Consider the following 21,109-nt stretch of genomic DNA (forward strand, 5'->3'; position numbering starts at 1 on the left):
CCACTAACCAAACTAAAAATAGAGTTAAAGTCAAAGCAAAAGATATTTAAAAGAGTTTGTTGAGTAAAAAAATATTTCCTTTCATTTAAAATAAAAAAACTTATCAGTTACAATTAAATATTTGTATTGTACTATCAGACTTTTTTAGTTAAATATAGAAAGAAGATATAAAATGAATGCACGCTTGGCATGGGATGGAACAAAATGATTTTTACATTTAAGTCTTTTATTGGGTGTACAACATAATTTTGTCTTATAAGAGAATTAAATTAATTTAAGGTAAACTTTACAGATGTCTATTTAATTCACACAAGCTATCAAGTTATATTAAATCTAACATTAACTTACAAGTAAACAAAAGTTGAAAAAAAAAAAAAATGCCGTGTAATAACAAATAAATAACTAGCACTTATTTTACCTCCTACCAATATAATTTTTTAAGAAATGTGCATTAATAACAATTTTTTTTTTTATGTAATACATAATGTTCTAGAATATTTGCAATAAAATTATATATCCTTTTAAATAATGTTTTAAAATACACCCTAATTTAAATATAAATTTTATTTTATGATTTAATTGTGCTAAAATTAATAGATAAAATTTTATTTATGATTTAACTATGTTAAAATTAACTTATCATCTTGAAAAAACTAGATTGAATCGGCTCCGTGCCGTCTTAATAGGGATAAATTTGAATCTAAAAGATGATTTAATCAAAATTTAAGGGTAAACTCACCCCAACTTATTTCTTGTGCACTCCTAAATTACCATAAGAGATCATTAATTAATTATATAAATTTTGTAATTGATCAAGTAATTAATTGATTACATACATTTTTAATTGAATTGATTAGATACATATATATTTAATTTGTTAATGTATGGTTAAAAATAATTACAAATATAAATTATGTAGTCAAAATTTAGAATTTTGTTTTTATTAAAATGTTGAGGTTGTGGTTGCTGAAAATTTTTCTTAAGAATTAGTTGTGTTGATCACGTGATATGGTTTACATTAACAAAAATCATCTTGATTAGATGACCACAATATCAGAAGCTGCCAATTATCAAATCTGATTTCTGACAACTAAATCTCAGCCCTTCATGCCTTATCACACTACTCTTATCTTTCCCTCTATTTATCTTTTCTTGCCTCTCAACTCAATCACCAATTTACACTCATTTCCACCTTCTACCGACCTCTTTCACTCTTCCAACCTCCACACTAAATTTCAATTACTCATCCACTTCTATCGGTGCGTTTTCTAGTTTTTCATTTTCTGTTATTCTTTTCCTTTTCTTTCTTTCTCCATCATTTATCTTTTTCCTCGTTACAGCTTCAATGGCACCCAGATACAGTCGCGCAAAGGGGAAAGGAGAGAAGAAAAAGAAAGAAGAGAAGGGTAACAAATTCCTTAGCTCAATGCTTCTCGATTCTTATCGTATTTAGAGGCGTTTCAATAGCGATAATAGTTTCTTCGTTTAATCAGTATCAAGATAATGCCAAAGTGTAAAAGTTATGAAATTAAAAGTTGCATTTATCATGATAATGCCAGATTGATGGGCTGTTTTTTCTTGCAATTCTGCAGTTCTTCCTGGTGTGATGGATATCACTGTTAATCTGCCTGGTGAAACACATGTTGTTCTCAAGGTTTGTATATATAATCTGTGAACATATTATAACTAATTAGTAATATTAGATGATTAACAAATACAAAGTTTGCTTCCTGATATTTGTCATGTCATGTTTTATAATGTTAGAAAGTAATCTTAAATCTTAGAGAGTTATAGGAGAGTTATAGGAGAGTTAAGAGGAGAGTTAAGAGGAGAATACTGATTGTTAATCGTATTATCATAGTTCAACAAATGTACTATGTTTAAGGAACAAGCGGAACAGAAAAAACACTGTATAATAAACTAATTTTAAAACAAAACTGATTCTAACATATTTTAAAATAAAACTGATCCTGATTTAACATATATTATGTAACATTAATCTTATTAGTGTTGAACAATTTATTATTATAAATCCAAAAACTTGATGAACTCTCTGACAAGGCTAAATCCATTATTTCTGTATACCTTCATCTTTTGGGTTTATTAGATGTATTTCATTTTCCGTGAACATGTTAATTTGTGCCGAAAGGGATAGAAGCGTTGGGTACTAAGCTGTTATTTAGAGATGACAAGATTTACATGGAAGAAAAAAAAAGTTCTAACTGAAACCAAAATAACTTCTGGACAAGTCTTTTTCTCTGTAGCGTACAGGTAAATGATTTGAATATAAGATGTATGAGGTAGCTTTCACCACTTTGTTCATGCTATTCTTATGTTTCTTGTAAATTTCTGCAAAATACTTGTTGGAAGTGACTGAGTGTTTTCTTGTGAAACAGGGGATATCGACGGACAAAATAATTGATGTTCGTAGGCTTTTATCAGTGAATACAGAGACTTGTTATATCACTAATTTTTCCCTATCTCATGAGGTAAATTTTGCACAATATTAATTATTTATTTTAAGCATTTTATAGTAGCAATCTGGACTCTGGGGATTTTAATTTTTTTTCTTTGCAAAAATAAATAATTAATCTGTTGCTAACGTGAGTTCAAGTAAGATAATTGTTAATGAGAGAGTTTATTTGTGAATTATTAAAAAATATTAATGGTATACAAGAAAGAGAATGTATAGTACATGATAATCTTGTCTTAAACATTTTTATTTCATAATCATATTTTCAACAATTTTTTTTATTTCCTTTATTTTGTTATTTTTTACCTTACATTATAAGCCAAAAATATAAATTAGATAGTACATAAAATTACGAAACACCTCAGTATTACAGTGATAAATTAAAAAATAATGAAGCTACGAAGGAGTTAGGTAAACCAAAATTAAGCTTGAATTATTGTTGCCTGGGAGTTTTGAGCTAGTTGAAGTTTTACAGTATATTTTGCTCATATTTTTTAAAATTAATTAAAACACCTTGACATTATGATTAATTACACAAATTGTCATATTAAAAGTTATTAGATCCTGTAATTACTGCTTTAAAAATTATGCTTATACATAAATCATTACATTAATAATGTATTAAAATTAACTTATTATCATTAATTTAATATACGCGCATTTTGTTGTAAAACTTTTTTAATACTGTCCAATATAATTTTTGGTGAATTTATATCGTCATTCGGTTCTTTAGATGAATGGTGTGGCCATGAAATGAATTCCTCTTAAGTATTTGTGTAAAAAAGTTTTACAAACATGCGCAAAATTTTAAATTTATGATACACATAAATTAAACCCCAATAATAAGGAGTTTCTTTTGTTTTTAAGTGCGAACTTTCATAAAGAAAGTAAAAAGAACCTCCTAATTAGTTTTTGTGAGTTACAACTATTATTTGCTTATATAGCGAAGAAAAATTGTCCTCTTTTGTAAGTATTTTAGACGAATTATAGTTTGTATTTTTATTTCATTGAGTTGTAAGTATAATATTTTATTCTTTGTGCATACACATTCTACAAACAACTTTTTATAAAAGAAAATACTGAAGATTACGGCTCTTTAATTTAGTTTTAGTATAAACAAAAATAAAAAAGGATTATAGTAAATGCTTTTTGTTATTATTTAAATAGGAAAATGATATTTTAACCTACTTTTTTTGACCCACTTTTAACCCATTGCTTTAATCACCATTAGATCATTTTTTTAGTGATGTGATGTGATGTGATGATCTAATGATGATTGAAATGGTGGATTAAAAGTGGGTCAAAAAAAGTAGGTTAAAGTATCATTGCCCATTTAAATATTTCTTAACGAAGGTTATGTATAAATAAAGGTGAGAGGATCGCAATTGAAGGACACTGTGGACCTGTTCGTACTGAAGCCATGCGTCCTCACTTTAATCGAAGGTATTTTTTAAATTCTTTTTACATTTACCGATAGATTATTTTTAATTAATAAGAAATAAATGAATTAAAACTGTACGACGTCGTGATCTCGTTTGCAGAGGATTATGACGAAGACAGAGCAGTGGCTCACGTCAGACGGCTACTGGACATCGTGGCCTGCACGACGAACTTCGGCCACTCGTCGGCGGCGAAGAATGTGAACCCTCACGCGCCGCCTCCAGCGGCGGCTGCGTTTGACGGAGATGGCGAGATAAGCCACTCGTGCCCTAGGCTCGGGAGCTTCTACGAGTTTTTCTCTCTTTCGCATCTGACTCCTCCTTTCCAATGTACAATCCTTTCTCTTCCTTTGAGTTTATTTTATTCGTTTCCGTGTCTAAAACTCCTGAGTTCGCGACAGATATAAAGAAAACAGTGAGACGACGAGTTCCGGAGATATTGGAGGCGGATCATCTCTTCTCCTTTGATGTAAATATATTTACGCATTTGTAATTTTTGTTACTTTTTTTTTTTTGAGTGAGAATTGAGAAACAATGAAATCTCTTCGTTTATGCTTATTAGGTGAAGCTATGTAACGGGAAAGTAGTGCACGTTGAAGCTTGCAGAAATGGATTTTTCAGTGTTGGAAAGCAGCAGATATTTAGTCATAACCTTGTTGATTTGTTAACACGGCTTAGTAGAGCTTTTGATACTGTTAGTTTTCATGCCTCTACGTAAATGTTTACTTTGGATAGGGTTTAAGCTAGTTCTAACTTCGGTTAGTTTTACGAATTTCTTTTCTCAATTTCAGGCTTATGATGATCTATTAAAAGCATTTTCAGAACGTAACAAGGTACCGGTCACCTTTTTTATTTTGTTTTCCTTGTTCACTATGTTTATTACTTAACTTTTTATAACTAGTGCATGGAAGTACCGTATAACAGTTTAATATCTATTTTCATGTGCTTACTTGTGCTCTGCCATTTCCCATTTCCTTTTGTCCCATCAGTTTGGGAATCTCCCTTACGGCTTCAGAGCCAACACATGGCTTGTTCCTCCTGGAGTGGCGCAATCACCGTCAGTTTTCTCTCCCCTTCCTGTGGAGGATAAAAACTGGGGAGGAAATGGTGGCGGTCTAGGAAGGGATGGGAAATTTGATTTGATTCCTTGGGCCAAGGAGTTTTCATTTATTGCATTTATGCCTTGCAATACAGCAGAAGAAAGGCAAATTCGTGATAGAAAAGCATTCCTTCTCCACACCTTATTTGTTGATGTTGCCATTTTGAGAGCTATTAAGGCTGTTAAACAAGTAATGGGAGAGTCAGATGTCCACAGTTCTATTACAGAAAATGGTATTCATTTCACCGACAGAGTAGGTGACTTGAGTATCAGAGTCATGAAGGATGCTTCTCTCGCTAACTGCAAGGTTGATTCGAAAATTGATGGAGTTGAAACTACTGGAATAAATCAAAAGGATCTAATAGGGAGAAATCTACTGAAAGGAATCACTGCTGACGAGAATACTGCAGCCCATGTATGATAACTTTTACATAGAAAGAGTGGTTGTAGTTCCTTAGAGTTGTTTCTTTGCCATCATATAACTGATAAACTCTCCACATTCTGCATGCAGGACGTTACCACTTTAGGTGTTGTTGTTGTAAGATACTGTGGTTATTTGGTTTCTGTGAAAGTTGAAGGGGGAGAAAATGAAAATGTCAACTCTTCATCTTATCAAAGTATTGAATTGTTTGATCAGCCAGATGGTGGTGCCAATGCACTCAACATTAACAGGTACTCCCTCTAAACTCAAATATATGTGAAAAAAATACATCTATAGTGAACCAAAAATATAAACAAATCTTAACTAATTTAACCCTATTTAATGATATCATCCCCAAAACACTGTTTATTTAAGTGGGGTTGTATTTTCACAGATTGGGAAAAATCGTTTTTAAAATGAATTTAGTAAAATTTAGTGATGTTAATTTCCTGATTTAGCGTGAATTAGTTTTTTACTACTGGCTATGAGCTTAGGGCAGTATTTTCTAACCATTGAATGAAGTAGTTTTACTACTTTACATTACACTCTTGTGCTCGTAAACTATGTGCTCTCTCTCCTGTCTGTGTATTATGGTTTGTAATGTTATTAGCTGGACCTACAAAACGAGTGAGAATTGTATTTATGAATAAGATCTAACCATGGTTTTGATGTTTTTTGTTATATCTAAGATTGTAGCATTTGAATCTAATTCAATGTTGTTAAAGTTATCCCGTGTCTATAAAGCACTGACACAAATGGGCCTAACATTTTTCAAACACAAACCAGGACACTTGTCCATACACCTTGGATACATGTTGGACACCCATCTACTGTGTCACAACTTATTTATCTTTTTTCAGCTCGAGCACCTCCAAAACACAGGCTAAGAGAGCGAGCTGGCTTTGCTTTTGGCTAAACATTGTCGTAAAAAATGATCATTATTTAAAAAGAGTCTTCTTATATTATTAATGTTGTGAGACTCCATATTTTTTGAGAAACAATATCATAGACTTTACTGATTGTTTTAAGAGATATGGTTTATCTTCTTATTGTGGGATCTTTTTTGTAAAGATTGCATTGTGTAACAAACCTTCTCAATTATTGTTGTATGAAAATTGTAAATCTTAACAACTTTGTTTTCAGAAGGTAATATTTATAAATATTGATTCTAATCAATTTAGACTTTTGTCTTATTGAGTGTGTGTGTGTGTGTATCTTGTATTTTGGACATTTGTTGTGTGATGTTGTTTGTGGTAGAGTCTGTGCTTCATAGTGTATGATGTGTGATTAAAAAAGTTCCATTGGGGGTTTCTTTTGATGAAATTCGTAAGCTTGATTTGGTTATTTATTCTGCTATTTCTTTTTCTTCTGTATTTGGAGGATTTTTTATTGTTGATAATTTTCATTTTTGGAGCTACTCCAGTTCTCTAGCTTGTCTGTTTTTATTTTTTGGCTTTTGTTACATTTATAACTTGCTTTGGTTGATCCATTGATCTAATTCTTATTCATCAACCAAAACAAGATCTTTGGGCCTGTGCCGATAAAGAAAAAACAAGATCTTTGGGCCTGTAATTATTTTTCCTTTTTTGCAGTTTAAGACTAATTCTCAACTCAGCACAGTCCGAGAAGAATAGACCCAATCAAATGCAAATGCCTGAGACTGAAGAGCTTGGAGTTTCTCAAGCTTTTGTGGAGAGGCTTATTAAAGAAAGCCTTTCTAAGCTTGAGGAAGAGGAACCTGGTGTGGACAATTTCATAAGATGGGAACTTGGAGCATGCTGGATACAACATTTGCAAGACCACAATAGCGAAAAAGATAAAAAACCATTGTTGGGTAAGGCTGAGAATGAAATGAAGGTTGAGGGGCTAGAGAAACCCTTCAAAGCCCTCAAGAGTAATAAAAGTAAATCTGATCGAAGTAGTGTGAAGCTGGCATCTGAAAACTCCAAATCTCATGTGGCATGTGTCAATGGAGAGCCTGAAAGTGCTTTGGTGCCCTCAGTAGAATCCAAACATGAAACAGCAGCAGCAAAAAATGAGCTTGTACTAAAGGGATTTCTATCTGAAGCAGCTTTTACTCGGTTAAAAGAATCAGGAACTGGACTTCACAGCAAGGTATTTTCTTCAAGGTCTAACAAAGTATCTCTAAAATTTCCAGTATTTGAACTTAACTGTTACATTAAAAATCTGACCTTAACTGATTTTGTTTTATCATCAGTCCATGCAAGACCTGATTGACTTGTCTAAAAAATACTACATCGATGTTGCTCTCCCGAAGCTGGTAAAGATATGATTTTTGTTTGCCTAGTTCTCTTAAAAGGCATTCTAATTGATAAGATTATGATCATCCTTTCTAGTAGTAGTAACAATAATAATTATTATATGCAATACAGGTTGCAGATTTTGGCTCGTTGGAACTCTCTCCAGTTGATGGTCGCACCTTAACTGATTTTATGCATACTAGGGGTCTACGTATGCATTCTCTTGGACATGTTGTTAGTATTCTAAACTTGTTTTCTTACTTTGTGTAGTTGTAATAATAAATAATGATATCGACCAAAAGCAGGTATCATGTGGCCCTCTTTATGGTTGAATACTTTCTGCTTTTTTCAAAAGAACTTATTTGTAAGTATTTGGTTAAAATCTTTCATGATTTAATTACCACTCTAATTCTCTGAATATATGACTATAAACACACTTGGCCATCAGATTTCTTCAAAAATTATTTCACTTCAAAAATTATGCAGACCCAAGTCCGCAGACCTTCATGGATAACGGACTCTTTTTTTCTTAAACTGCATAATTATATTCACGTTACAACACTTGGTGATCAGATTTCTTCACTATTATATAGGGGTGCATATATAGACCCAGGCCCACCAACCTTCATGTATAATGGACTCTTTCTTTCTTCATCCATATGATTATATTCAACCTACCAGCCTGGTCTGTTAAACATGTTGGCTTTAATCCATGATTTCAAACTTAGCGTTTTAGACAAAAAAGTTTAGTTTATTAAATTTCAATTTAGTTTTACAGATAATAGTTTGATAGTCTGATAGATGATACTTTAGAAAATGAAAAACTATTAAATAGTTTTTTTTTTTATTAGTAGATTTTTCATTCTTCTGGATCACTATTTAGGCCCGCTGACTGGTCCATTTTATATTTGGGCATTTGTAAGTTAGATACGGACCTAGAAGAAAAGATTGAAATGGACTTGTCCGGGCCATTTAAAGAGCATGTTTTGTGGACTGAGTGTGCCGGACCAGTCCACTTACTCACCCCTATTTGCTCATTCTTTTGACATCCAGATTTCTTCTCCCAATTATGTACTGCTTTGTTTTCCACCCTTGTTATACTGTCTACCTCTATTCTTTTAGAGGCTTTTATTTTCAAAAGAAAAGAGGAAGGATTTTGTTTCTTACGTGTAAATTTATATTGGCTTTTTCATGTTTCATGACGTTTGCCTCTTATTTTTATTTTCATAGGTCAAGCTTTCCGAAAAACTATCACATGTACAATCACTTTGTATTCATGAGATGATAGTTCGAGCTTTCAAGCATATCCTGCGGGCAGTGATTGCAGTTGTTGACAAGGAAAAGATGGCTGCATCCATTACTGCTGCATTGAATTTGCTGCTTGGTGTTCCTGAAGATAGACAGTCAGATAAATCATGCAAAATCCACCCTCTTGTATGGAAATGGCTAGAGGTGTTTCTGAAGAAGCGATTTGATTGGGATCTTAGCAGCTTGAATTACAGTAATGTGAGGAAGTTTGCGATTTTGCGTGGCTTATGTCATAAGGTAATGGAAGTAGGCTATGAAATATGCAGTATCTGTTGCATTTTAGTTTGCATAGCAATGGAGTCATACATTTATGTTCTTTTCATATTTTCATTTATTAAGATTCTTTGGGCTAAATTTTATGATTCACTATGATAATTGCATGCTGAGTACCCAAGCTACTTAAGTAGTCCGCTGATCATTCCACTTGATGTGGGACTTACTTCGGCTTCTTATAATACCGTAGTCACTATCAGATTACAGATTTAATTTGTGATCATGAAATAGAGTGTATAGGTGGCTGGATTTTCTACTGGTGCTCATCACTTTGAAGGTAAAATGTCCTCTAATAATTATTTGCCTGTAAGGCAGGTTTGCACAATCATAATGTGTTGGTGTCCACATTGTTTTAGACTTTTACCCTTAGATTTCTCTCCAAACCATCCACTACTCTCTTTCAGATTCCCACGTCAAATTAAGTATATTAAACTGTTAAAGGATGATTTAAAAAAATCAAAATAATCTTTTTTTTTTTCCAAAGAAAAAGGCAAAAAGCCAGGCAGTGCATATCTTTGATATTGTTTATAAGGATGTCCATGAATCATAATGGTTTCCCCATATGCATGTGTATATATTGGTAATTAGGTACAGTATGTACATATGTTCTGACTTATACTAATCTATAGATTGTAGTTCTTATGGTTATCAATTAAAAATGACATTTAAGTTGTTTCTTAATTGACAGTTGTTTTTTGCTGCTACCTTTCATGTTAGGTTGGCATTGAGCTTGTTCCAAGGGATCTTGATATGAATTCTTCAATTCCCTTCCAGAAATCTGACATTGTCAGTTTGGTCCCAGTTCATAAGGTAATAACATAAACAAGACCATTGTACGTTCTCTTGTCTAATGGTTTGGAAATTTACTCATTGATCCAAACTTTGTAAACTATACATCTTTTTCAGCAAGCAGCATGCTCATCGGCAGATGGCAGGCAGTTATTAGAGTCATCAAAAACAGCTTTAGACAAGGGAAAGCTTGAAGACGCTGTTACCTATGGAACAAAGGTATCTCTATCTTCAGTGCCCTTTGTCAGGAAATTCTATGAACTTGTGACAATTTACTTCAACAGTAAATGCCTTTTCATATGACCGCTATAATTTGTTGGACAGGCTCTTGCCAGACTTGTAGCTGTTTGTGGCCCCTATCATCGGATGACAGCAGGAGCATACAGCTTACTTGCTGTAGTCTTATATCACACTGGAGACTTCAATCAGGTGTTGTTTGTTGTCATTTTGTTTTGGTTTCGAGGCATGTTGCATTACAAACCAAAGAAGCATATATAGCCTAGATATACAGTCAAAACAATTAACATTCAATCATTAGTTTGCAGTTTTTCATTTGTGTTGACTATTGTTCAATGTCAAATATGTAATCTAAGTTTTTTAGTCTTTGAATACAACTCCAATTCATTGAACTGTTTATTCCAACTACAGGCTACAATTTATCAACAAAAAGCTCTGGATATTAATGAGAGAGAGCTGGGTCTTGATCATCCAGATACTATGAAGAGTTATGGGGATCTTGCAGTTTTCTACTACAGACTTCAACATACAGAGCTTGCTCTGAAGTATGTTTTGTTCTTGCAGTGGTGATGCATAATTGTACACGGACTTCTCATAATTAAAAATTCCCTTGGTTTTTCTTACCTTATATGACTAAATATTAACGTATTAATTCAAAATAATAATTTATTAGGTAACAGAAAAGACATTACATAGACAGGAGAGGATGTCATATCCATCTTGTGGTGTACTGGAAAATTATGAGGGAAAATAGAGAAGAATGTATTACTTGTAAACAGATGAAATTATTCTTTGCAATAGGAAAATAGGGAAAAGACTAACAAGAAAAGTCTAAGTGTTCAAGAGGCCTTGTGTCTTCCAAGGCCCCAGTTCTGAAATTCTAGCCCTTACCCCTCTCCATGATTTCCTACTCTTAGATTCTTTCTCCACACAACCAACTCACATTCCTTCTCTACTGCCAGATTGGCAGTTGGCAGGTGTACCACAACTCCCTCTCCTTACATATTACACACCTTAGTCAACTTGGCTTCGGTTTCTCATCACTACCTAATTTGGCTGTCTAGTCTGATATTCTTAACAGAATAAGATTAATGATAACCAATTTAAAATAGTGGTTATGGATTTAGAAAATTGAGTGTTCGCTCAATACTTATGATGATTTCTTTTATTTGTTTATTGATTTTGAATGTAAATACAGACATATAGTCATCTTTGGCTTTGGCTTTGGGTTCTCATCACTGCCTACTTGGGTCGTCTAGTCTGATGTTCTTCACAAAATAAGATTAATGATAACCAGTTTAAAATAGTTGGTGTGGATTTAGATTGTTCAATTTTTATGATGATTTAATAATTTGTTTACTGATTGGATCTGGAACTGTTATCAACCAGGTATGTAAAGCGGGCATTATATCTTCTGCATCTAACCTGTGGTCCATCTCATCCAAACACTGCTGCAACATACATTAATGTGGCTATGATGGAGGAAGGGCTTGGTAATGTAAATGTTGCTCTTCGGTATCTTCACAAAGCTCTAAAGTGCAACCAAAGATTACTTGGTCCAGATCATATTCAGGTTTTATGTTCATTTTATTTCCTGCCTTTGCCAAGTTTGTTTTATTTTTTGAGATCCTTGATGTAAAATGTAATATTTGAGTTCTTGGATGAATTGATAAAACGTGCATTCTAAAAGGTGGACTCTATTAATGAGGATAAAACTTAGGAATTATAAAACAAAATCTGTACAGCAATTAGTTCCAATACTTATTTAAATTCATCAGAAATTCCAAAATAATGAGTTCTCATCTCTTTGTTTTAATGTGTATATTCTTGGAATTTTAATTCTGTGCAGACTGCTGCAAGTTATCATGCAATAGCAATAGCACTCTCATTGATGGAAGCATATCCTTTGAGTGTACAGCATGAGCAAACAACATTGCAAATTCTGCGGGCAAAACTTGGTCCAGATGACTTGCGGACCCAGGTATAAATAACAAAACTTTGTATATGTATTGGAAAACCACCTTAAACAGAACTAGGTTTGGGCAGTTCTCATTTACAAGTATGCTTTGTAGACCTGGGTTAACCCTAAGTCCATATTTTACGAGTTTGAGTGGTTTGTATCACAATTAAAATATACCTATTTATCATTCTCATTAGACTAATAGTTCATTTAGTAAGTTCCCCTTTACTGGTCTTACAAAAAATTAGTACAGTTTTCCATAATCTAAAGTTTTTTTATAAAATGTCACAGGATGCTGCTGCTTGGCTTGAGTATTTTGAGTCCAAGGCTATAGAACAACAAGAAGCTGCACGGAATGGTACTCAAAAGCCAGATACATCTATTGCTAGCAAGGGCCATCTAAGGTATAATAAAACTGCCTGGGATGTATGGATCGGGTACTTTTATAGCCATTACTCAAGCACAGTTGTAATTTAATCAAGTACTAGTAGCTGTTACTTGTGCATAGGTGTCTTTTAATAGACCTCACAGGTAACGACGAAAATAGGTAAGGTGGCAAACGAGGGTCAGTGGCCCAGCCCCCATTATGCCAGCCAAGTCCAGAACTACTTACTAAAGAAGTTAGGCCAACATTTTTTAAAATTTCTATTTAGTTAAAATGTCAGGGTTTTGACCATTTCTAAAGCTGTTTGTGCCAAATAGAATAATGATCTTATGAAGTAAATATAAATATAAATATTATAATAATAATATTATTGTTATTATTATAGTATTTAACTTTTATTCTAATCTTTCTACATTATATACGTTTTATTCAATTAAGAGACTCAGACCAGTTGACCCACCAAACATGGGTTCATCTATTTAAAAGTAGGTTTGTGGGCCTGTATAATAGATTTTCTATATAGACTTTTTAAGGTTTTTTCTTTCTGCACCCCCATAATTCTAACTGCATCCCCATAAATTTAAAATGACCATTTTACCCTTCATAAATGTGACTTCGGGATTACTTGTTAGAAATCTTCCGGAACAAGTTTTCTAGAATTTTCAGAGCAGGATTTCCAGACCATATGAAATGCATTCCAGAACAAGCTTTTCGGAACATATGAGATGCTTTCAGGAAGAAAAAGGCCTTTTTGATAGACTTGTAGGTCAGATTAAGCTTGAATCCTCCATGAAAGGCCTGTGTCTAAGTAATAGGCCAAGCTTGGACCTTTGATCTGGGAGTGGTCGGGCCTATTAAAGGCAACCCATTTCCACTCGTACTTATGGGAGAATTTCTGTCAAGTTTTGGTTGGGAGATTATAATATGTAATTTTATTGGAAATTATTTGATATTTCTAATGACTATTGATACAACCTTTTGTTGTTCTCTTGGTCTTGACTGTCTTCATTTTATAATGCTTTGAATCATGAGCAACATGTTCATTTTAATTGGATGAAATTCCAATTCTGAAATGTATAGATAACTAGATTGATATAGAACATGATATGGGCATGAACACTGCAACAGAGCAAAATTTTGAAGGGTTTCAGGTGTTCATTGAAGTTTGGGGTGGCAGATTCCGGTATATGTCTAGCACAAACATGATTCCTTTTTTCTTTTAAATGTTTAACATCTTCTATTTGTAGTGTGTCAAAACTTCCCATTAACCTCTTCAAATTTGGAATCTGACATATGTTATATATCTATCATACATTCAAACAGTTTTTACCCCGACTCATAATATTTCCATGGAATTTTTCAGTGTGTCAGACTTGCTTGACTACATTAATCCAAGTCATGATCCCAAAGGGAGAGATATTGCACTAAGGAAAAGAAGCCAGATAGCTAAGGTATGATGCAGATTTACCGATCTTGATATTTTCAACTTTTTAGTTTGATTTAGAAGTATACAGAATAGTTTTCTGATTTCTGATTGTTACTTATATACATTTTCTGATATTGCTAAAATGTTTGCATAGGTTTAACACCATTGTACAATGTGTTAACTGAAAAAACATGGAATAAACTTCATGACTAATTCAGTCAATAGTTAGAAGAAAACTGCATTGGAGGAATCAGATACCTAACAGAGCCTCTTTTTTATTTTTCCCTTTAATGTTGAACTGTTACTGCATGAGCCATGAAGTAACAGTTTTTACTTCATGAAAAATATTTTGAATTGTTTCACTAACTGCATACATTTGGTGTTTCTTGTACGTATTTTCATAATATTAATTTCACAAAGAAATATTTAGCAGATGAGGATGGAATCCTGCCCAAACATTGGCTCAGCAAGTTCTGATGAGTCTTGGAAAGAAACTCCAAGAGAGACTTCGGATGAAGTAATACTCATACCTGGAGCAGGTGTTGATGTAGATACTGATCTGGAGACCAACTCTGCACCTGATTCAGAACAGGCCCTTTTAGAAAAGACCTCGGATGAAAAACAAGTTTCTGTTGAAATCTTGTCTGAAGCACATGCTGATGGTGAGGATGGATGGCAACCAGTTCAACGGCCAAGATCATCTGGTTCATATGGCCAGCGGCTGAAGCAAAGACGAGCAACAATTGGTAAAGTTTATTATCAGAAAAAGAAGATGGAATCTGGCATAGACTATACTTATGGGAAGAGTAGTGAACAGAATAGTGGATATTATATTCTGAAGAAGAGAACAATATCCCATGGGGTTTATGCTGATGATCATACTGTAAACATATCCCAAGGAACTAAATTTGGAAGGAAAGTGGTGAAAGCTGTTACATACAGGGTGAAGTCCATGTCTGCATCTGATAAGACTACTGTAAAGGATTCATCAGAAATTGGTGATAAACTAATCAGTTCTTGCTCACAAATGGGTTCACTTTCATCACCAAATGGTAATAGTACTCTTAAGACTTCTATAGTTAGTATTGGGAAATCTCCTTCATACAAAGAAGTGGCAGTGGCTCCTCCTGGGACAATTTCCAAGTTGCAAGTCTATAATCCTCAAAGTAATATTCCTGTTTTTGGCGTGGGCAAACATGAAGAGGAAGATTTTAAAATTCATGCAAATTCTGAACCAACCCTGGAAGAGGTAAAAAATACATTAAAAGAGAAGGACAAAAGTTCTGTGTCAGATTCTTTGGATGATTCAAATCATACTAATGATCCTGAGAGGAAACAAACACAATTTACTGATTCTGTTCAAGAAAAATTCGAGAGTGCTGAAGGGGTTGATTCTGTGGATGTTGAGGTTCATGAAGCAGTTGATAATATCATAATGATTGATGCAGTGGAGGATCCTGTGGATTCTCATAAACTTGAAATTGACACTAGTAACTCTGACTGTTTTGAACTCTCTAATCATACTACTTCCATCTCACAAGAAGGTGAAGATTTAAGAGTCAGTGTTTCTCCATCAAGTCAGGGTGATTCCCTGGGCATCCCATATAAGAAGTTATCTGCATCTGCAGCTCCATTCAATCCGGCACCAGGCATTGCACGAGCTGCACCAGTTCCTTCTGCTTCTGGTGCTGTTCCGCCGATTGGCCCCTGGCCAGTAAATATGAATGTTCACCATGGACCTGCTACCATGTTACCAGCAGTTACACAAATGTGTTCCTCTCCTCACCATGCATACCCATCACCTCCACATACACCAAACATGATACAACCATTGCCATTTATGTATCCTCCTTATACTCAGCCTCAATCAATACCATCCAACAATTTTCCAGTTACTAGCAGCGCATTTCATGTCAATCAGTTCGCATGGCAATGTAATATGAACTCAACTGTATCTAATTTTGGTCCAAATGCAGTATGGCCTGGTTGTCATCCAGTGGAATTTCCTCCTCTGGCACCCAGCATCAAACCAATGCCTGATCCCATTTTGGAGCCCCAAAAACAGTGTCATGTTTCAAAAAGTTCAAACTCAGCTTTTGTTCTGCCGGAGGGCATTACTAATGATGGTGGATACAAGAAAGAGGGGCAACCTTTAGAATCAGAGACTAGCGAGGATGAAGTGGGTAGAGTTCACGCAGAGAGTGTGAAAGAAAATGGGAATCCTAATTTTCATGGGTTTGAAAGTGCTGAGGACAAACCCAACAATAACATTGGCTTGAATAAGATCATCAGAAATGAAAAGAACATAGATGGTGAGAAAACCTTCAGTATTTTGATTAGGGGAAGAAGAAACCGGAAGCAGACACTAAGAATGCCAATTAGTTTGCTAACTAGACCCAGTAGCTCACAGTCATTCAAGGTTACTTATAACCGCGTTGTCAGAGGAAGTGATGTACCCAAGTCCATCAACTTGTCTTCTGGAAGAGATTGTACAGCTACTGCTTAACCCAAAGTCTCTTTGTTGTTACTAATAAACTATAGCAGAATTACTGCCAATAAATGGAGAGATATCTCACAATTTCACATGCAAAAGGAGATGTGGTTTTCGATCATTTACGGAACTCGATCACAATTTCCGTGCAGCTAACTATGTATCTGCCTTGCCATTTGGGAAGTTTCTGTGAGTATTCTACTTTCCTGCAGAAATTTAACTTCTGGAAAAGTTAATACAATGTTGTATAATTTATTCATTCTGTCCATTGCCCCAAACAACACGTGCGCTAAAAACAATGCATCATTTATTTTTTGAAGAAAATATAGTTGCACCAGTGAAGCCTCTTACGTCATGGAACTAAGATTTGACCTTGACTGAAAGATCAGGAGGGTTATTTTTCTAACAAAAGTTGGAGCTATTTTATTGATTCCGTTGTCCGAGTTAGTCGCAGTTTATCATCCGGAATGACTAGGGTGCATTATTTGATGATTAGTTGGGACTTGGAAATGTTCTTGTGAATCAAAATCTTATTGAAGTTGCTGCAAACAGCAGCCAATAGTTATCTTTGTTCAGCATGCAGGGTCATCGCTATCAGTTTTGGGGTCTCTGAGGGACCTTGACGGTGAAAAACATTTTTCAATATCTAGTTAGGCAATTTTGACATGTTGAATTACAGGATTAAAGATCGTGTTTAATTTTCCTTTTGTTACATCATTGACAATAGCTTTGTTAATTAATTTGGTTCTTTTGTATCTACTTCCTTTGAGTAATTTCTCGTGTATTGGTGGTTCTCTTTTTCTGTTTGACTTGATATCTTTTTTGGTTACATTTAGAATCTTGTGAAAGTTCTATTAATGAAGATCATTGTTCGGTACAATTGAGTAGAAGTATGAACTATATCTGAGTACAATTTTTGTGCGCGCGTGAGCAGATTTCTTTTGATCTACTTGCACTTATCATGTACAGTTAGAAACAATTAGCTACGTCATTTGTAATTCAGTCTAAGTGTAACAAGAAAATAAGGTACACTAAAATGTATTTAATGGAATAACTGAATAGCGGCAGCAACATTTATTTTGATTAACATCTGTTAATTTTTTGCTTACTTAAAAAGGGGAAGAAAACATTCAATTATTTGAATCCTGCTAACTGGTGTAAATACACACTGGTCAAGGAATCAATATATGCATTTTCTTTCAATTTTACAAAAACAAAGGGTTGATGAATAATACTTAGTTGGAATTGAGTTTTGTATAGGGAACAAGTAGTGCTATTATATACTATTATGTTCCATGGACATCCAAACAAGTGTCTACACCTGGAGAGAAAAAGAATAGAATAGAAACAGATTGGTAGATGAGCGATATGATATGATGAGTTATAATAAACGAGGTATTAATCAAGTGTTCAAAAATATTAATCTATCAATTTTAAGGTCATTTTATAGCGAGTTATTTATTGCCAAGGTGTCAATTTCTAATTTTCCTGCCAATCCATTGTTGATTTTTTTAGGCGTACAGCTGGGACTACAGCAAAACCCATTCCTGCCAGTTTGAAGAACAGATTGCAAAGTCGTGTCTTGGAAAATCGACGGCTTGAAGGTTTCATATTTCTAACAAAAGCGATACCTGTGTTACGGAACTATGTCCCCATTTAATCAAGAGATGATCACTCACCAAACTCCGATCCGTAAATTTCAACACATTTTCACAGAAGAGTAACAATATAAATGTAAACGTGGGCATCATGTTCCTGATCATGAAGACCCAATGAAGAAAGCAAAAAGGTTCAATCTCAAGTAACAGGTTCACTTGAGGAAGAAGACAAACGTTAGGAATGTCCATCTTGGCAAACTTCTAGGTGGCTAAAATATCTATCTACACCAAGAAAGCTCCATCTCAGTTCACATGTAGCAGGGTGAATGAGGTTTAGTCTGAATTGGCTGACTGCGACAATTGACACAACTTGTAGAAGTGCAAACAAAACTGGGAGCAAACACATTCACCCTGGTTCAAGAAAGTATCACACATAATAAGCTGGCTCTTCAGCATAAATTTCAGTAAACAGATGAAGTAGTATGAAACAAGGGAAAATCGCACGTACCTTTAGCAAGATTGGTTGGAAAGGTTGCTTCTCCAACTGAGTCCATTTGGAAAGTGTGAGGAAGAGAACGTTTTTGTGACCTTTTCAAATACGCCATTACTTCGAGAACGATAACTGCCACAAGTATAATGCTAACAAGGAATCCATAGCCTATCTTCCAATCATTCCCTGCACCAGCAGCTCGCATCCCCAACACTATATTCAAGGCTGCAAAGAAAAGCGCCATTCTTCCAAACCAACTGTGATACAAATTCCAAATGTTTCTAAACTTGGAATCCTTGTCTGGCCTCAAGAAAAATGCCAATATCTGAACCCAAACCACAGCTTAAAATGTCAGTTCAATTTCTACATTAGATGGAAAGCATATATCTTAAGCATCAAGCTAAATTTTATGCAAGTCAAAGACTTTCTTTACTAATTAATAGAACTTCAAAAATATTGTTACCTGAAGAATACTTAGGACAAGGACAAAGATGCCTATGCCTCTGTGAGCTGGTATGTGAACATGCACACTTCTATAGAGTTGTAATCCAAGAAGGACTGTGGCAAGACCAAACGCAAATCCCACGAATTGAATGACTGAGTGGAGGTAGAACCATAGGGGATCCTTGTGCCTGAAGTACCTAGCAATAATTGCCCCCACAGGGAGGATTAAGCCCCACCCTATTACACCCACTATTCCATGGCTCTTTCTTATCTGAATCAACCCATTCGATACCGGGCCCGTAGAACCTGCCACAACAAGTATCAATGTCAAATTTCTTTTCTGGAAATTTTCTATCATACAGTACACGCTACGCAAGTTAAATCACGTCATATGAAAAAGACATTTGAATAAACCCTAATTCCAGTTTATGAATGTTGTCCACTTTGGATCCTAAAAGTAGAAAAAAAAAATGGACTTGTTCAAACTAACTTGCTAAAACATCAATTAAAGTGATTTATGAACCAGGCTTTATTCAAATGCTTATGCAACAAAGCATAATTAATTATGAAGTAAAGTGGCACGTCTGATTTTGCACACACCCGAAGAAAAATCAAATATAACCGCTGTTTTGTCTTCATGTTTTGATAGATGATGGTTCAGTGGACGTTTAGTACTGAAAGCCAATAAAATCGGTTGCTTCCCAAATGGAGTTGTCGCTTGTAGCTGAAAAGCTATATAAATTTCAGCTCCGTTTGTTGCCACTGCAGCTGGTACAGTATTCAGAGGCAGTTCACCTTTGTCTACAATTACTTCTGATTGCCTTCTACCCCTTAGATAAAATTGCTTCACTTTTGCATGACCATGTTTGTTAACCCATCCTACCATCGCACTGGAACCAGCCATCATGCCATCCCTGGAAAATCCAATTCCCACCCATCCAACTGTGTAGGGAGCAGATAATATGATAGTTGTTGTATCACCTGTTTTGGTGTACTGCAACGCAAATTAAAGGCAAATGAGCAATCATGACATTCAAATTATGAGAAATCAATAATTTGCAGGAACATAGGTTTTACTTCATAGAATCCGGCAGTTCTAAAATTATTTAAAACAAATTATCACAAACTGAACAATCTGTCAAATGGTAAACTTGTTTGTTGATTGGTTTCATAATGATTATCTTTAGAATTATAGCAAAGATTGTTTTTTTTTTATTGATTAATGTGCATGGCTATTAAATTAAACTCATGAAAAACGAGGCCACGCATTACCAAAGAACAGATCACAGTGTATACTATTTTCAACAAGTGTACGGTTTCTTAAGATAAAAAGAGCAAGCAAATGAATAGATCCTACAACCAAGCATTAGAATTGTAGTTCAGCTTGAACTTACCCTCAATTCGTATGAATGCCAAACAGGTTTGCAAATGGTGGAGGATATATTCTGATATGGTGGAGGGAGGAAAATCTGATAATTTGTGTTCTTGCAGTCACCTTCTGATACAATACTGTTACTTCCAGTGTCATCAGCTAACGTTACGATCTTGAAGTTCAAAACAAAATTCAGAATGCACATTCCGACAATAGAACGCCATATCTGAGTCCAAGATCTTAGCTTTGCCATTCATAGACTGGATCCAAGGCTACAACAATTGTGGTTACCAAGGTCAAGAATAAGAAGGAAATATGAATATGAGGGTCTAACAAGACAGTTGAGAGGTGTTAGTCTCTTGCGTTTGAAGGTTCGAATTTGGTTGTTGGCTTGGTGGGTGGGGATAGTAGTTGGTACCGAGAGGTAATCATCACCCCCTTCTATTCTTGAGAACACTACATTCAACTGCATTCTTTGATAGGATTGGAGCTTTTTACTCGCCTTTCTATGAGCAGTGGTAAATATACTCAAATATATATTCTAAATTTCAAATTTCTGTGCAACTTAACTTTTGTATAGCTATCTTATCTGGGGAAGATGGAGGAAAGGCTTTGCTTCAGAAACAAGATAGAACAGAAAAAA

General features: G+C 34.6%; 2 protein-coding genes across 4 annotated transcripts; one reads left to right on the top strand and one right to left on the bottom strand.

The window, feature by feature from the left end:
* Nucleotides 1-1,115: 1,115 nt before the first annotated feature.
* Nucleotides 1,116-17,321, top strand: LOC114188259 (protein REDUCED CHLOROPLAST COVERAGE 1-like). 3 transcript variants are annotated; one of them, XR_014995850.1, is made up of 25 exons: nt 1,116-1,259; nt 1,341-1,406; nt 1,593-1,654; nt 2,397-2,489; nt 3,844-3,916; nt 4,015-4,242; nt 4,314-4,381; nt 4,475-4,606; nt 4,704-4,745; nt 4,902-5,426; nt 5,523-5,683; nt 7,025-7,547; nt 7,651-7,713; nt 7,826-7,927; nt 8,924-9,238; nt 9,992-10,084; nt 10,181-10,282; nt 10,388-10,492; nt 10,712-10,845; nt 11,690-11,873; nt 12,150-12,281; nt 12,552-12,664; nt 14,009-14,096; nt 14,502-16,751; nt 16,883-17,321. XR_014995850.1 is itself a non-coding variant. In XM_028076837.2 (24 exons), the coding sequence occupies exons 2-24, from the start codon at nt 1,346-1,348 to the stop codon at nt 16,575-16,577; spliced, it is 5,475 nt and encodes a 1,824-aa protein (XP_027932638.2). In that variant the 5' UTR covers nt 1,116-1,259; nt 1,341-1,345; the 3' UTR covers nt 16,578-17,321. The 3 variants fall into 3 exon arrangements, 2 of the variants coding, with proteins under 2 accessions (XP_027932638.2, XP_027932639.2); XM_028076837.2 differs by having other exon boundaries at nt 14,502-17,321; XM_028076838.2 differs by having other exon boundaries at nt 14,505-17,321.
* Nucleotides 17,322-18,235: 914 nt separating this feature from the next.
* LOC114188260 (Cytochrome b561/ferric reductase transmembrane with DOMON related domain-containing protein) lies at nt 18,236-20,950 on the bottom strand. The gene is made up of 5 exons (XM_028076839.2): nt 20,489-20,950; nt 19,695-20,088; nt 19,114-19,400; nt 18,669-18,975; nt 18,236-18,571 (listed from the first exon to the last, which is right to left on the bottom strand). The coding sequence occupies exons 1-5, from the start codon at nt 20,717-20,719 to the stop codon at nt 18,567-18,569; spliced, it is 1,224 nt and encodes a 407-aa protein (XP_027932640.2). The 5' UTR covers nt 20,720-20,950; the 3' UTR covers nt 18,236-18,566.
* Between the last annotated feature and the right edge of the window lie 159 nt (nt 20,951-21,109).

This window comes from Vigna unguiculata, chromosome 6 (genome assembly GCF_037176805.1).
Source record: "Vigna unguiculata cultivar grain cowpea cultivar isolate G323 ecotype 2 chromosome 6, ASM3717680v1, whole genome shotgun sequence".
Taxonomy (NCBI): domain Eukaryota; kingdom Viridiplantae; phylum Streptophyta; class Magnoliopsida; order Fabales; family Fabaceae; genus Vigna; species Vigna unguiculata.